General features: G+C 44.8%; 1 protein-coding gene across 1 annotated transcript in view; it reads right to left on the bottom strand.

The window, feature by feature from the left end:
- Nucleotides 1-16563, bottom strand: part of frem3 (Fras1 related extracellular matrix 3) — a 197075-nt gene that overhangs the window by 103643 nt on the left and 76869 nt on the right. Inside the window, exons 3-4 of the mRNA XM_067982755.1 lie at nucleotides 2101-2247; nucleotides 182-412 (exon numbers count right to left, since the gene is read on the bottom strand). Coding sequence (XP_067838856.1) covers nucleotides 182-412; nucleotides 2101-2247 — 378 coding nt within the window. The remainder of the gene's footprint in view (nucleotides 1-181; nucleotides 413-2100; nucleotides 2248-16563) is intronic.

Here is a 16563-nt window from a genome sequence, read left to right as displayed (position 1 = left end):
AGAAGGCTAACTGCAAATGTCAATCGAGGCTAACATGCAAGTTCATCTGCTAGTGAAGGGTTCAACACTCTAGTCATTTTTGAAAGTTCCTTTCAAGCAAAACTAGTTAACTCCATTAAAAGATCAATCATGCTTGTCATTTAAATCAAAGATAGCATTACTGCAAACCAGCTGTGCTCACCATCACCAGGATCCACAATCTCAACTGTAGTAATTTCTGGGAATTCCAGAGCAGCCATGACAGGGTCAGACAGAACGATCTGGAATGTTTCTGAAGTCTCGTATTCATTATCTGCAAGTATCTTTACTCTCCAGATAGCAGTGGACTGGCCTGGGTTGAACTGGACCTGCTTTTGGGACTTCCCTTTGAAATCTTTATCTTTTTCAGCAGTGCCATCCTTGGTGGCAATACCTAGAGGAAAATGGGGAAGAGAAATCTGATTATGTTATATTATGTTTTTCCACTTGGAACTTTGCATCTGGTTCCAATTTTATTACAGTTTTAACTTCTATATAAAGGTAAAAGTCAGTTTTTAAAATATACGAATTATATTTTGTAGTGGAGTTTGTAATCACCATGAGGTAAAACGAGCAGACTCTGCAACGGACGGGCGATCCGCTCCACCAGACTTCTGCCCAGGCAGTGAAGCCAAGAATTTACCCCCTTCCATTCTTTCCTAACCTCTTGACCAATCCACCTGCTATATGATGAGTCGTAGGGTATTATAGTGCTGTGTGCGCGTTTGTGTGTGGGGTGTGGGAAGAGGGTGGCGACTACTTATATTGTTTAGACAAACTTGTTCTGCTAGACTTTGTACACCACATTCCTAGCGATAGAAACAGTTAGCTTGGTGACTGAAATAGGAAGAAGACAAGGAGGATGTGATCTAAGAGCACTAGGCTAAGGAAGAAGGTGCATTGGAAAGCGTGCGCAATATACCTGAGTTGCCCTAAACAGAAACATGCCTCGTGTTCTTTATTCACTACAATATTGATAGGTGCCAATCATAACCAGAATCATACTTTAGCAGAGGAATTTGTGAGGAGCACTAGTTGGCAGCCTGGTAGCTTTTGGGGGTAGAGAGGTTAATATGAAGGTGTCTTAAGTTCTTACACTGGCTCCAAATAACATTCCAGCTGGATTATCCCTAGAAGGCATGTTTTAGTTGTCTGAGTCGGTGGGGCAGGGGTTCATTGGTATGAAAATCGGGTGGTTTCTATAATGGGTGGGCGATTCATCCTGCCAGATTACCGCCCATGAAGTGAAGACAAAAGTTACACCGTTACCTTTTGCAGAGTTGTGCTACGGCTTGACTTTAATTAGAGGTTTACTATCATATTCCAAGTATAGTCAAAATGATTGAAGCAAAAGAAATTTGGGCTTGTAAACAATTCTCTAGCCATAACCTTTGACATGTCAGAATAATTTGGGGCAATGCCTCAGTAATGCTTAGTTGTTCCTTTCATGAATCCACTAGTACATGTCATCTTTATGGTTTATTTAAAGGGCGTAGAATAAATCTGAGCTTTAGTTAAAATAACAGTCTCTTAAATTAGCTGTTGCCAATTGGCCTTCATTTACAAATAGAAACAGGAATCTTCCAGAAAATATCTTTCCTGGATATAACCGGACTCTTGCCTGTAATGGAACTGAAGAAAATTGTATGTTTAAAGAACAAAGCCTTTCCCTTTGCCACCTTCCAACCCTGTAGTTCTATTTTCTCTTTCTGGCAGCAGACATGTTAGAAAATATACAGTGGCTCACGTGGGAGCACTGACGTTTTTCTTTGGGGAGTGTTTGTGAAGTGCAATTAAATTCTTCTTTCGTGCAAAGAGGGATCAGGATGACTAATTAGGACGCTCACAGTGGGAGGCGCAGCAGCAGTATCTATTGAATTGGCTTTTAAGTACAACTGTTCATACCTTCCTTTGAATTGTAACACTATCCTGCTATTAAAGTACACTTTGGACCAGTCACATACTCCTCATTGAACACAAACAATCTGTAAGGTTTCTGCCATGAAACAGCAATGACACGGTAATAAATGGAAAGCTGCGAGGTTCCTTTCTTTTTCACGTGAGATCGCGGAGGATACTTACCAATGAAGGATGTTTCTCCCAAGTATCCCCTTCGTTTCAGTGTCACTTCTAAAAACCGGGAATCCTCATTCACAAGGTAGTACTCCCTCTCTAATGAAATCCAAGCCCAGTTCAGACGGAATGGCTGACTCTTCAGCTTGTTCCCTCCTGTGGTGATGTGGTTTGAAAAAAAAGAAAAAGGACACTTTAGGCAATCATATTGCAGAGGGCCATGCACATGAGTTGCACTTTCTGCAGCATCAGTAAACCTAGCAATAAACTGTAGCACAGTAGCAGTACTTTACACAATCACGATAAACAAAAATAGGACCGCAGCTTCCTAGATTTCATGCTAGAACTCTTTTTATACAATTATCTCAGCATCTACTTTGTGAAGAGCTCACTGTATAGTTTCTTTATGCATTATTTGCAATGCTGTAATGTAATACTTCACTGGGCTGTCTAAAGATGCAAATTTCTTTGGCAATACAACAACAGCTGGCATTTATAACATAGAAAAACATCTTAAGATGCTTCACAGTGGTGTAAGGCAAAAAAATGGATGCTGAGAAGGTGATATTAGATGGGGTAACCAAAAGGTTGGTCAAAGAGGTGAGTTTTAAGGAGGGTCTTGAAGGAGGGCAAATGGAAGGTTTAGGGAGGGAATTCCAGAGCATGGGACCGAGGTGGCAGAAGGCACAGCCAACAATGGTGGGGCAAAGGGAGGGGAGAATGCACAGGAAGCCAAAATCAGACGAATGGAGAGTCGGGGGAGGGCGTGGTTGCAGCACTAGAGAGGGTTACAAAGATAGGAAGGGTCGAGGCCATGGAGGGATTTAAACACAAGGATAAGAATTTTAAATTTGAGGCTTTGGGGGACAAGGAGCCAATATAGATCAAGCAGGATACAGGCAGCAGAGCTGAAGTTTAAGGAGGGTGGAGGATGAGAGACTGGCTAGGAGAGCACTGGAATAGTCGAATCTAGTGGTGACAAAGGCATGGATGAGAGTTTGAATAACAATAAAAGTACTTAAGGTAATGAAAGAAATCTTTGAGGCTAGCATACATCCAATAATTTTACATGCAAAAATAAGGGAACCTGGTTCCTTAAAGAGAAAAAGTTATTTCTCTGGTGATCTTTGATACACAGTAACATCAGAGAGGGAGCTATCAGATGACCCTTTAAATAATAATCATAGTAAATGGGCTTCTCCAATCAATTCTTGTGAAGGGTCCCACTCAAACCATTAACCTACCTTTCTTATTCAGATGGTGACCAATCCGCCACCCAGTTCCAAAATTTTCTGCTTTTATTTCATATTAACTACTGCCAGATCATCTGCTGCCATACCCATCACCTTTAAAGTGATCCTTGCAACCAGTGCATCATTCCTTCCTCTCCCCTCACCTCCCTTTCCTCCTCTCCGTTCCCCTTCTCTGCTTTCCAACATTTATGGGTTTTTTTTACTCTTTACTCTTGAATAACGTTTGGTACAGAAGAAAAACTGTTAAGAGTTTGCTCCTTGATATCATAAAATTCAGACTTTTTTTCTACAAAGGAGAGATCATTCCTCACAGATTATTGATTCAGTTGGTAGAACTCTCACCCTGAGTCAGAAGGTTGTGGGTACAAGCTTCACTCCAACACCTGAGTGATTAATCTAGACTGATAATCCAGCACACTTGAGAGAGTGCTGCATTTTTGGAGGCACTGTCTTTTGATTGATGTTAAACCAAGAAAGAACTTCCATTTTACAAGATCTTCAACATCCTCAGGATGTCACAATGCGCTTTACAGTCAATGAATTAATTCTGAAGTGCAGTTATTGTTTTGTATCACAACAGCCAAATTGCACACAGCAAGGTCCCAGAAACAGCACTGAGACGAATGATCATTTAATCTGTTTTTGGTGGTATTGATTGAACGATAAATATGTGCTAAGGGACCAGGAGAACTCTCCTGCTCTTCTTCAAATAGTGCCATAGAATCTTTTATGTTCCCAAGAGGGCAGAGAGGGTTTAACGGGTTCATCAGAAAGACAGCACTTCCGACAATGCAGCCTTCTCTCAGTACCGCACTGAAATGTCAGTCTAGATCATGTGCTCTCAAGTCCTGGAGTGGGGCTTAAACCCACAAGCTTTGCCTCAGAAGTAAGAGTGCAAGCACACTGAGCCAAGGATGATACTGATCCTGTCATAAGATCTTGTCTGCCTGTTTGGGTGGATACTGAAGATCCCATTGCACTATTTGAAGTTCTCCTGGCTAACATTCCTTTTTCAAACAAAACCACCACCAAAACCAGATTGTCACTCATCTCATTACTGTTTTGGAATCTTGCTGTGCACAGAATGTGTGCTGCATCCACCTACATAACAACAGTGTCTGCATTTCAAAGTAATTCACTGTATTTTTAGATGTTTCTGAAAGACGTTTATTTGAACCAGAAGAATAGTTTTGCTTTATGAGAAGAACATTGATCTAATTAATTAAATACTGGTCCTAGTGCCTTGAAATCATGCCATGTGATATTAGCAATAGGCAATGTTAATGTGTTCTTATTAAATTCTTCTGTCTGTAATTTTAACAAAGACATTAACTTATTTAAAATTTAAAAGAAGCACAAAATCAGGAGAGGTTTTAAATAAAATAAAATCTCAGTAAATAGGTCTACTTTGAAATGTGACTTTTTTCCATGTTTTAGTATAAACTGCAACAACAGAAATTGACTTTTGGCCAGAGCAGCTTTATGTTTTCGGTAAGATAATCTCAGTCACATTTTCTTGTTTCTCATGGCATTTTTTCATCAATGCCAAACAGGTGGACTGGAAGTAATATTTCTACAAGATAGGTCCGTAAATGTCATAATCACATTCTGACAACCTAACACCATGTGACCTTTTCCAAAAGCCAGCTTGAACCAGTCTGACCATCAAAGGACCTGGGCTGCTGAGTTTCGCACCAGTGGGCACAGAGGCAAAGGCCAGAACTGGTAATGACCTGACCTCGTGAGGAATCTGTTGGAGGAAGTGAAGTGTGAGAAACACTGCAAAATGGGCCATTCTACTGTTGATCCAGTTTCACTGTGCTTGATGTGTGGTTTCACTCTACTTGCTGATGCACCGATGTAAACATCCAACATTTTTGTAAGATAAACATCACACTGTTATACTATGCGTGTCCTAAGTTACAAGTGTCTCCAAATACATTTGTTGCATGAAAGAAAGAAAGGTCCCAAAGCGTTTTACAACCAATGAAGTACTTTTTTGAAGTGTAGTCATTGTTGTAATGAAGGAAATAAGGCAGCCAATTTGCACATAGCAAGGTCCCACAAACAACAATGTTGATTGAGGGATAAATATTGGCCAGGGCACCAGGAAAAGCTCCACTGCTCTTCTTCGAAATATGACATGGAGTCTTTTACGTCCATCTGAGAAGTCAGACTTGGTTTCACGTCTCAGCTGAAAGACAGCACCTTCAATAGTGCAGCACACCCTCACTACTGCACTGGAGTGTCAGCCTAGATTTTGTGCTCGAGTAGCTGGACTGGGACTTGAACCCACAACCTTCTGACTCAGAGGCAAGAGTGCCACCACCGAACCATGGCTAATACCTCAGATTGTAAATCTCACTCCTAATATTTCCTCGATGTTGACAGCTGTGAATCTTTCCTTTCTTGGCCTATGCATTGCCACTTCTCTCATGCATTCTCATTGAAAGGGTACTCACTACACACCTGTAGGAAACAGTCTTCGATTCAGATTGAGGCAAACCCATTGAATCTCAGTCTCTTTTAAACAGGCCTGAGCTCCAAGTCTTCATCTCATCAATGGGTGAGGGAAAAAGAATCCAAAAATTTCTTACTCAAGCTGAGCAAAACCCAGACAGGACGTTACCAGAATGAATCAGCCAGGCTCAGGAAGCATTCATTCTCAAGCTTTATTTCCACACTCTATTCCATTTACAATTTTTGAAAATGCATTTTTAAAAATCTGTGCTCAGTAGAGTTTAAGTCTCCTGTGGATTAACACAAAGTAATTCTGTCTATGTCCATAGTCTTTTTTTTTAGCTTTGAGACCGATTTGTTGGGATGCAAACTTATAAATATTCCCATTCTGAGTTCCAGCAGCTAAATTCTCTGTGCACCTGGTATCCTGTGAGCACGTCACCAAATAACTAGGCCGTGAAAAAGACAGTTGAATGATGCTTCAGCAATCCAGATATATTACTGAGGTGATCATACACATAACATAAGCCTAGAAATTGTTCCTGGTACACTATTCATGGGGTTAACTGTGGGTCACTAAACATTTTGGGAGTAACAAAGCCTGCTGGTTTACACATCATCTTGCTGTTTGCAGGCTGTGGGCTAAACAGTGGGCTCTATCTCCCACACAGCCGACCAACCAATGAAAAGGTATATGCAATAGTCTTCTTAATTAGCTAAATCAGTGAGAATACAGTTTACTGAGCAAAATTACTGTAGAATTAGGGTGTGTCAGAGAGATGATAGGTTACTGGCCAGGTGCTGCAAACCCTACTACAAGATGTCGAGGCGGGAATATAGGCACTTTATGGGACTGAAGACCCCCCCACCACCACCAAAGTACCTGGTGCACCAAGCATGGAAGGAGGTGGCAGAAATCAGGCAATTCCAATCAGCCACCAAGTTTATATAGGTGCTGACTCACATGTAGAGCCCTTGCAATGCACACCCCAAGCAGTTCTAGGACTAGCCGAATCTGAACAGACGGTCAGTGGACCTCTGCACTCAGTAAGGAAACTTACTACTTCCACAAGGCAGTCACTTGGAAGGATTTGTAGGTTAAGTGTCACACATCTGAAACAAAGAATAGGCACCAAGAACCAGCACCATGCCACATCAAGCTGCCAACATTCACACACTACACAACTGAGGAAATAAATAGCGTTAATCTTTCAGGCCCGATGCCATATTCAGGCAGGCATATAAATAGGTGAGCAGCCTGCCCGAAACAGGTGTAAGGTTGCTTAAATATGCAAATTGGGATCCTACACTGTTAGTAGGACCCCAAGTGGAAAATTCAGGTACAAATGGGCAGAGCATGCACCGTGCAAGCTCCACCTAGTTGTACCAGGCATTGAGCGGCCCAACCATTGGGCCTTAAAGACACCGCTGGAGGCAACTCAAAAGAAGACCCAGAAAATTTTGAGTTTTTATTTTTTGGGGGCTAGGAAAAGCAGGGGTGCTCCTCCTGGACCGACAAATGTACTCTGGCCGGTTCAAGGTCCGTTTGAGGCCCTTCCCAGAATCGCCTCCCCTGCCCAAGTTCCGACCTACCAGCCAGCTGAGTGTAGGAGTTGATTCAATTCCCATCTTTCCCGGCCGGCGAGCTGCAGCTCCCCATTTAATGCCTGCAACTTGTCAGTGGTATTTAAATGAGGCCCAAAGCTGAATTTGGTTCAGACCTCAGGCCAGCATACACTGACACACAGCACTTCTCCCTCAGCAGGTTCAGGAGGTTTACTAGTATCTTTTGTTTCTCACAACTGAAGCTATAAGTAAGAGAACATTACTTCACATTATCAATTTTTATTGTAACATTGGACCAGTGGCAAAAATAATTCGGCTTGAAAGCACATTTAATGCATTTATAAATATCTATATTATATTAAAAATATTGCATTTGTAGCCACTTTCTGACAACAACCCTTATTTTTTGTTGTTAAAATTTTTGGTCACATTTTTAGATGAACATTTAACATTGGAATTGCCAATATAAAGTTATAATTGGATTTTGATATGTAAATAGTTGCCTGTAATGATGTAGTTACAGGCATCCTGCCACTAAGTGGCATTGTAGTGCCTCTTGTTTCCATCACCCAACCCCTAACTCGCCATTAGTCACAGCTTGTTGTTCAGATCTTTTTCTGTAACGTCTCCATCACAGATTTCCTGCTCTACCTGGGTCTGCCTCACCACGTGCTATGCCTGCCCCAACGCTGGACCCCACCGCAACGCTATTCCTCCATCGCCAACCTTGCTGCTGCACCCTGAACCCTGAGACCATATTCTACCACCACCACTACCTTTATTTACATTTGGCAAAAAAGTTAAAGGTGGTGGTGACTTTGACAGCCACTGGCAAAGTATGGCCCCCTCATCCAGCATGCAGCAGGGTTCTACTGCAACAGACTGCATAGATCAGCGACAGTCTGCCTGATAAAGGGCAGCTTTCTTATGCACTGCTCCTCAGAGATCACCAAGAAAGTTATTCTATAGATCCTGAGGGCTCGGTAAGGCCTTCCACGAGCAGCTGCCCTCAACTGCTGTCTTTCTAACAGACCCAGCTGCTGCTTGTCCTGGTACTACAGGCTGCTGCTGCTCCTCTTACTCCAACTGTTCTTCCATCCAAAGCTGCAGAGTAAAAATAGCGTTCGGCGAGTTTCCAGCAGGAACGGGGCGGTAAATCGATTTTCCCAATTTTAATCACTCCCACTGAGCGGGTTGAGTTAAAATCGGGCCCTATAATTGAAGCTAACACCTTTAACTGATTCTCAGTAGATGGGGTGGAAATTCTGGCTATTTAAAGACAAGGCGTCTGGAACAAAGCAATATGTTAGATGGTGAGTATTCAATGCAGGGGTGATCACTTCATACAGAACAAACAAACTGCTCTGAGGTGTAGCAAAATTCAATCCATGCCCTGAAGGTAAGAGATTAGCATGTGAAATAGAGTTCAGACAGAGATGTGAGCAGGTTAAGAAGACCCGCTTCTCCCTATTCAGAACAGTGACTTCAATTGAAAGCCGATCGGTTGCCCTGCTGTGTAAGCTGGACACCAGTCAACCTGTGGGTCTCTAATAAAGAATATGGTAACCTCCAAGATCTGTATTGCACGCTACTTTGTTGCGAGACAAGAGAGTGTGCTTTTCCCTTGCTGAAATACAATGGAATTGCTACTGACCCTTACTGAAGGGAGGCGTGTGAGGCACACATAGGAGCTTCAGATCTCTCAGGCAATGCACCCATTCTGACAACACTGATGTCAAGTATTATTAGTTTTAGAAAGAAGGATACGGTTATTGGCGACAAGCTGGATTGTAAGGCCTCTTCCTCCATAGAGGCAGCTGTCTGAAGTCAGGCAGAGGTTTGGACACCTGCCAGCTTCCCTCCCCAAGTCAAATCAGCTTCGCCAAGGCCCTGAGATCAGCAGCTACTCCACAGTGAAAGATTCTCATGTTTCTCCTACTGCTGTACACAACAGGCCACGAGGATCATTTTTTAAAAAAGACATAATTTAGAAAACCAGTCACTCTCTCCCCTCTGGCTCGCTGGAAAATTGCAGCCACTTTTTTTCTCATGGCATCTGCAAAAATTGTACCACCCCACAAAATACCCATTATAAGATCAAGTTATAGTCCAACAATTTTTATTTGAAATCTACAAGCTTTCGGAGGCTTCCTCCTTCGTCAGGTAAATGTTCAGGAGCTCCTGAACATTTACCTGACGAAGGAGGAAGCCTCCGAAAGCTTGTAGATTTCAAATAAAAATTGTTGGACTATAACTTGGTGTTGTAAAATTGTTTACAATTGTCAACCCCAGTCCATCACCGGCATCTCCACATCATTATAAGATCAAGGAACAAATTCAATTAATGTTATCACATTATTTTCACTATGCACCAACAAGACCTCTTCATTAGCTCAGTGCCCAGTTAAGATTAATTACTCTACATAAAATCTCTCAAGAAGCTAAACCATAGACAGGATATTCATGTCTATTTTTGGTTTCTCTTTATTTCCCAATTCATCACTATGTCCAGGAGACCTACAATTGGACAAGACATGGGTGCTGAAGTGACTCCATAGCAGACACAGCAAGAACTACAATATAGTTGTGAGATTTCAATTGCATAGCAGGGGGAGGTGAAGAAAGGATGAGGGCACTTTTCTGTTTCACTGACCTGAGGAACATTTCAATGGGTGAAATTGCACTATATAATATATGCATACAAGTACATTAATCACTTAAGTACATTAAGTACATTAAGAAATGAGTTCACACAAAATGGTTCATACAAGGTGATAGTGATGGCAAAATATGTCACAAAAAAAGATATAGGTACATCAAGTGAAAGATGGAGAATCTGAAAATATCACATTTTAAAATAGATGAACAACATGCATCACTGTCATGTAAATAGCCTCAGTGACATGGTGCTGCAATTTAATCTAGTCTAGTAACAGGTGCGGTGGTCCCATTTAGCATTAATTGGATTCAAAACTTTTCTTTCATGGATCAGAGTGAAATGAAATATTTACTATAAATTGCACTTTGCTATAGGTCAGCTTAACACCTCTTCTCTATTTTAATATTTGAAATATCATATTTCACTGGCTGCAACTCTTTGACATATTATATTCTGGCTACATTTACTGTCAGCTATATAAAAGGCTGCACCATATTCACTCCAAACTAAATGCCATTTGAAGTGTATGCTGTATCTTAGTAAAAATCAACTGCACTTGTAAGAAATCCCGATCCAAATAAAAGAAAATGGATTTTTTTTTACATTGAAGTAAACCATCATTCACAACTTATTTGTAGCTGAAATTGTGCTTCGTAGTATAAGTGCATATGTTTATGCATCTATGTTTTGTACATTTGTGTAAGCACGTTGCTATAGGTATCTGCATGTGTTTTCGTTTGCATACACCAAAAAAACATGCAAGGGTATAGTTACGTGCATCAATGCATGTATTTATCTTAGACTGGGAGTTATACTCCACCAGGTGTGGAGTCCAAGCTCTATGAGACGGTCTCAAGGAGGGGATCTCAAGCTGCTTGGCTACAGATTGACTCTGGAGTTAAAACTGCCACTTGTGTGTTGCTGCACATCCAAAGCCACTTAGATATGGATGCAAAAGCATCAGTATAACTGCAGCCTAAGTTTGTGTGAGTTGATGCAAGTATATAAATGTACTTTAGTATGTTGATGTAAGTGTGTACATGTGGAAGTGTACATATTCATCCCATCCAAGTGAAAATTGATAGACCTCCCATCAGTCAGGAGGGAGTGGCCCTGGGAGTCCTCAACATCAACTCCGGCCCCTACGAATTCTCATGGCATCAGGTCAAACATGGGCAAGGATACCTCCTGCTGATTACCACCTACTGCCCTCCCTCAGCTGATGAATCAGTCCTCCTCCATGTTGAGCACCACTTGGAGGAAGTACTGAGGGTATCAAGGGCACAGAATGTACTCCTGCAGCAATGTCCTGGGGCTGAGATGATTGGCCTCCAACAAACACTACCATCTTCTTTTGTACTAGGTATGACTCCAGCCACTGGAGAGCTTTCCCCCTGATTCCCATTGATTTCAATTTTACGAGGGCTCCTTGGTGCCACACTCGGTCAAATGCTGCCTTGATGTCAAGGGCAGTCACTCTCACCTCACCTCTGGAATTCAGCTCTTTTGTCCATGTTTGGACCAAGGCTGTAATGAGGTCTGGAGTCGAGTGGTCCTGGCTGAGCCCAAACTGACAATCGGTGAGCAGGTTATTGGTGAGTAAGTGCCGTTTGATAATACTGTCAATGACACCTTCCATCACTTTGCTGATAATTGAGAGTAGACTGATGGGGCGGCAATTGGCCAGATTGGATTTGTCCTGCTTTTTGTGGACAGGGCATACCTGGGCAATTTTCCACTCTGTCGGGTTGATGCCAGTGTTGCAACTGTACTGGAACAGTTTGGCTAGTGGTGCGGCTAGTTCTAGAGCACAAGTCTTTGAACAAGGGTTGATCCTCTGGCTTGTCGGTACTGATAGAGTGACGAATGTGCTGGGCCATGAGGTTACAGATTGTGCTGGAACACAATTCTGCTGCTGCTGATGGCCAACAGCGCCTCATGGATGCCCAGTTTTGAGCTGCTAGATCTGTTCTGAATCTATCCCATTTAGCACGCTGGTAGTGCCACACAACACGTTGAATGGTGTCCTCAGTGTGAAGACTGGACTTCGTCTCCACAAGGACTGTGCGGTGGTCACTCCTACCAATACTGTCATGGACAGATGCATCTGCGACAGGTAGATTGGTGAGGACGACGTCAAGTAATGATCTCAAAGTAAAGGATCCCTTGGGAAGCAGTGATCATAACATGATAGAATTTCACATCCACTATCACCAGAGAAAAAGTACTAGGTAAACTAATGGGTCTAAAGGCTGATAAGTCCCCTGGATTTGATGGCTTGCATCCGAGGGTCTTAAAGGAAGTGGCGACAGAGATAGTGGATGCATTGGTTGTAATCTTCCAGAGTTCACTATATTCTGGAAAGGTCTCAGTGGATTGGAAAACCGCAAACGTAACACCCCTATTCAAGAAGGGAGTGAGACAGAAAGCAGGTAACTATAGACCAGTTAGCCTAACATCTGTCATTGGGAAAATGCTAGAATCCATTATTAAGGAAGTAGTAGCAGAACATTTGAAGACTCATAATACAATCAAGGCGAGTCAACATGGTTTAATGAAAGGGAAATCGTGTCTGACAAATTTATTAGAATTCTTTGAGGAAGTAACGGGCAGGGTGGATAAAGGGGAATCAATGGATGCAGTATATTTGGATTTCCATAAGGTATTTGATAAGGTGCCACATAAAAGATTACTGCACAAGATAAGAGCTCATGGTGTTGGGGGTAATATACTGGCATGGATAGAGGATTGGCTAACTAACAGAAAACAAAGAGTCGGGATAAAAGGGTCATTTTCAAAACGGCAATCTGTAACTAGTGGGGTGCCGCAGGGATCAGTGCTGGGGCCTTAACTATTTACAATACATATCAATGACTTGGATGAAGGAACAGAGTGTCTTGTGGCCAAATTAGCTGATGATACAAAGATAGGTGGAAAAGCAAGTTGCGATGAGGACACAAAGGGCCCGATATTACCATGGCGACGGGTTCGCAGCGGGGGGGGGGCGATTGGGCACGTGGGTAATGCGCCCGGTGAAATCAGTCTGCCCTGCGCGCAATCGCAGGCTGATTGGATCCACTTACCTCTTGTTCCGGGTTCCCCGCTGCTGAGCTGCGCGGCGGGCGGGCTGCGCATGCGCAGTAAGGTCTGTCAGCTTGAGGAGCTCTATTTAAAGGGGCAGTCCTCCACTGACTGATGCTGCAAGAAATTGGAAAAATTACAGCATGGAGCAGCCCAGGGGGAAGGCTGCTCCCAGGTTTAATGTTGCCTCACTCCAGGTATCATTGGATGGGGTGAGGAGGAGGGGGAGGACAGAAATCTTCCCCCCGGTGGGCGGGAGGAAGCGGCCTGCCTCTGCCACCAAGAAGGCCTGGCTCGAGGTGGCTGAGGAGGTCACCTGCACCACCAACATATCACCCACCTGCATAGAGTGCAGGAGGCGCTGCAATGACATAACTAGGTCAGCCAAAGTGAGTACACTTAGTCATTCCCCTACACTCCGTCTGCCACATCACCGCCCCCACCCCACATCTCCTTCTGCTCTGCCAACATCACTACTGCCACGTCTTTGCAAATCTTGTCTGGGTTGCACAATAATGCCCTTTCCTGAGGATCACAATGAAGACCCACAACTGATGCCACCCATTGTGTCACTGCAGAGTGGGTGTAGGTGTATTTGCAGGGATCTTTTGTGCAGACAACTGAGAGACGTCGGTGATGTCCCTGGTGGCACCCTGGAAGGATGCGGAGGAGAAGTTGTTGAGGGCAGTGGTGACTTTGACAGCGACAGGTAAGAAGATGGTGCTCGGGCCAGCCGGGAGCAGCTCGGCATGAAGGAGGCTGCAGATGTCCACGACTACATGTCGAGTGACTCTGAGCCTCCGTGTGCACTGCTGCTCAGAGAGGTCCAGGTAATGCTGAGCCTCGGTCTGTGGACCCTGTGGCGAGGGTAGTGCCCTCTGCGACGCATCTCTCTCTGTGGTTGCCCTCCCTCCTGCTGTGCAGGTGGATATTTCACAGCACCGTGTTGTGGAGCTCCACGTGTCAGAGGTAGACGGCGTTGCCGGCGAGGCTGGTGATGCTGTTCACCCTCCGAGGAGGTAATGACTGCAGCTACGGCAGCCCCCATCCGGAAGATGTACATCTGAGGGGGTCCGCAAGGTAGGTACATGTGTCTGGACACCGGGGTAAGTGTGCAAGTTGATGAATTTTGTTGTTGTTAGGAGGAGGGTGGTGGAGGCCAAACTTTGTCCAAAGTGACAGAGTGGCCTCCTGCAATGAGTGAGGGTCTCCCCCCCCACCCCGCACCTGTCAAATGGACCTTTGCAGCTGCCACAGGCTGATGGCTGCAACATGTCCATTTGAACTGGAAGTGTTGCCCCCAGTATGGGAAACAGTCCCAGTTGTTTGTAAAATCCCAACCCTCCTAAGATATCACGTTAATCAGGTCTGTAAACGACCTGAAATACCAAAATAATTACCTTAAGTGGCACCCCGCCGGCTTTAATTGCCGACAGGAGTCCCACATGCGGGGGCTGCGTGGGCATGTCAGCGTGTCACTGGGGAACCCGGAAGTGGGCGGGTTGGAGCCGGGCTCCCGACCCGCCCCAGGAATCCCCAATTTTCGTAGCCCCCCCCCCGCCAGGAACGCACCCGATCGCGGGTGCTAAAATAGAGCCCAAAGTGTCTGCAAAGGGATATTGACAGGTTAAGCGAATGGGCAAAAATTTGGCAGATGGAATATAATGTGGGAAAATGTGAAGTCATCCACTTTGGGAGGAAAAATCTGGGTGTCCTCGTACATGAAACACAAAAAGTCAACATACAGGTGCAGCAGGTAATCTGGAAAGCAAATGGAATATTGGCCTTTATTTCTAGGGGGATAGAGTATAAAAGCAGGGAAGTCATGCTACAACTGTACAGGGTGCTGGTGAGACCACACATGGAGTATTGCGTACAGTTCTGGTGCCCTTATTTAAGGAAGGACATACTTGCATTGGAGGCAGTTCAGAGAAGGTTCAATAGGTTGATTCCGGGTAAGGAAGGGTTGATTTATGAGGAAAGATTGAACAGGTTGGGTCTATACTCATTGGAATTTAGAAGAATGAGAGGAGATCTTATTGAAACATACAAGATTCTGAGGGGACTCGTTTGGGTCGATGCTGAGAGGATGTTACCCCTCATGGGAGAATCTAAAACTAGGGGACATGGGGCTCGATTTTCACACCCCCGAGCGGGTGCGTTCATGGCGGGGGGCTGCGAAAATCGGGGATTCCCGAGGCGGGTCCGGAGCCCGGCTCCAACCCGTCCACAACCCGGTTCCCCAGTGACGCGCTGACATGCGCACGCAGCACCCGCATGCGGGATTCCCGCCGGCGATCCCACTTAAGGTAATTATTTAGGTACTTCAGGTCATTTACAGACCTGAATAACATGATATTTTAGGAGGGGTGGGATTTTCAACTCAACTGAGACATTTCCCGTACTGGGGGAAACACTCCCAGTTGAAATGGACGTGTTGCAGCCATCAGCCTGTGGCAGCTGAAAAGGTCCATTTGACAGGTGGGGTGGGGGGGGGGAGACCCTCACTCATTGCAGGAGGCGACTCTGTCACTTTGGACAAAGTTTGGCCTCCACCACCCTCCTCCTAACAATAAAATTCACAAACTTGCACACTTACCCCGGTGTCCAGACACATGTACCTACCTTGCGGACCCCCTCAAACGTGCATCTTCCGGATGGGGGCCGCCGTAGCTGCAGTCATGACCTCCTCGGAGGACGAACAACATCACCAGCCTCGCCGGCCATGCCGTCCACCTCTGACACGTGGAGCTCCACAACACAGTGCTGTGACACATCCACCTGCACAGCAGGAGGGAGGGCAACTGCAGAGAGGGATGCATCGCAGAAGGCACTACCCTCGCCACAGGGTCTACAGACCGAGGCTCAACTTCCTGGACCTCTCTGAGCAGCCGTGCATACGGCGGCTCAGAGTCACCCGACATGTAGTTATGGACATCTGCCGCCTCCTTCATGCCGAGCTGCTCCCAGCTGGCCCGAGCACCATTTTCTTACCTGTCGCTGTCAAAGTCACCAATGCCCTCAACAACTTCTCCTTCGCATCCTTCCAGGGTGCCACCGGGTACATCTCCGACGTCTCTCAGTCGTCTGCACAAAAGAGCTCTGCAAATACACCTACACCCACTCTGCAGTGACACAATGGGTGGCATCAGGTGTGGGTCTTCATGGTGATCCTCCGGAAAGGGCATTATTGCACAACCCAGACAAGATTTGCAAAGACGTGGCAGTAGTGGTGATAATATAATATGTAATGTGAGTTGATCAGAAATCAAATATAAGTACAAACCATGACAAACCCTCAAACACCCTTGTGCATCCCCTTCATGCTCACGACACGTTTGCCTTACGCTTCCTACTGCACATATGTGATGCATACCCTGTGGCTGCAGCACAGGTAGTGGCAGGTTGAGTGAGGCTGACCATGAAAGAGAGGCGTGAGAGGGTGAGTATGAG

This window comes from Heptranchias perlo, chromosome 1 (genome assembly GCF_035084215.1).
Source record: "Heptranchias perlo isolate sHepPer1 chromosome 1, sHepPer1.hap1, whole genome shotgun sequence".
NCBI classification, from domain to species: Eukaryota; Metazoa; Chordata; class Chondrichthyes; order Hexanchiformes; family Hexanchidae; genus Heptranchias; species Heptranchias perlo.
The sequence above is the reverse complement of the archived record's forward strand: the minus strand, read 5'-3'. Positions and strand labels throughout refer to the sequence as shown.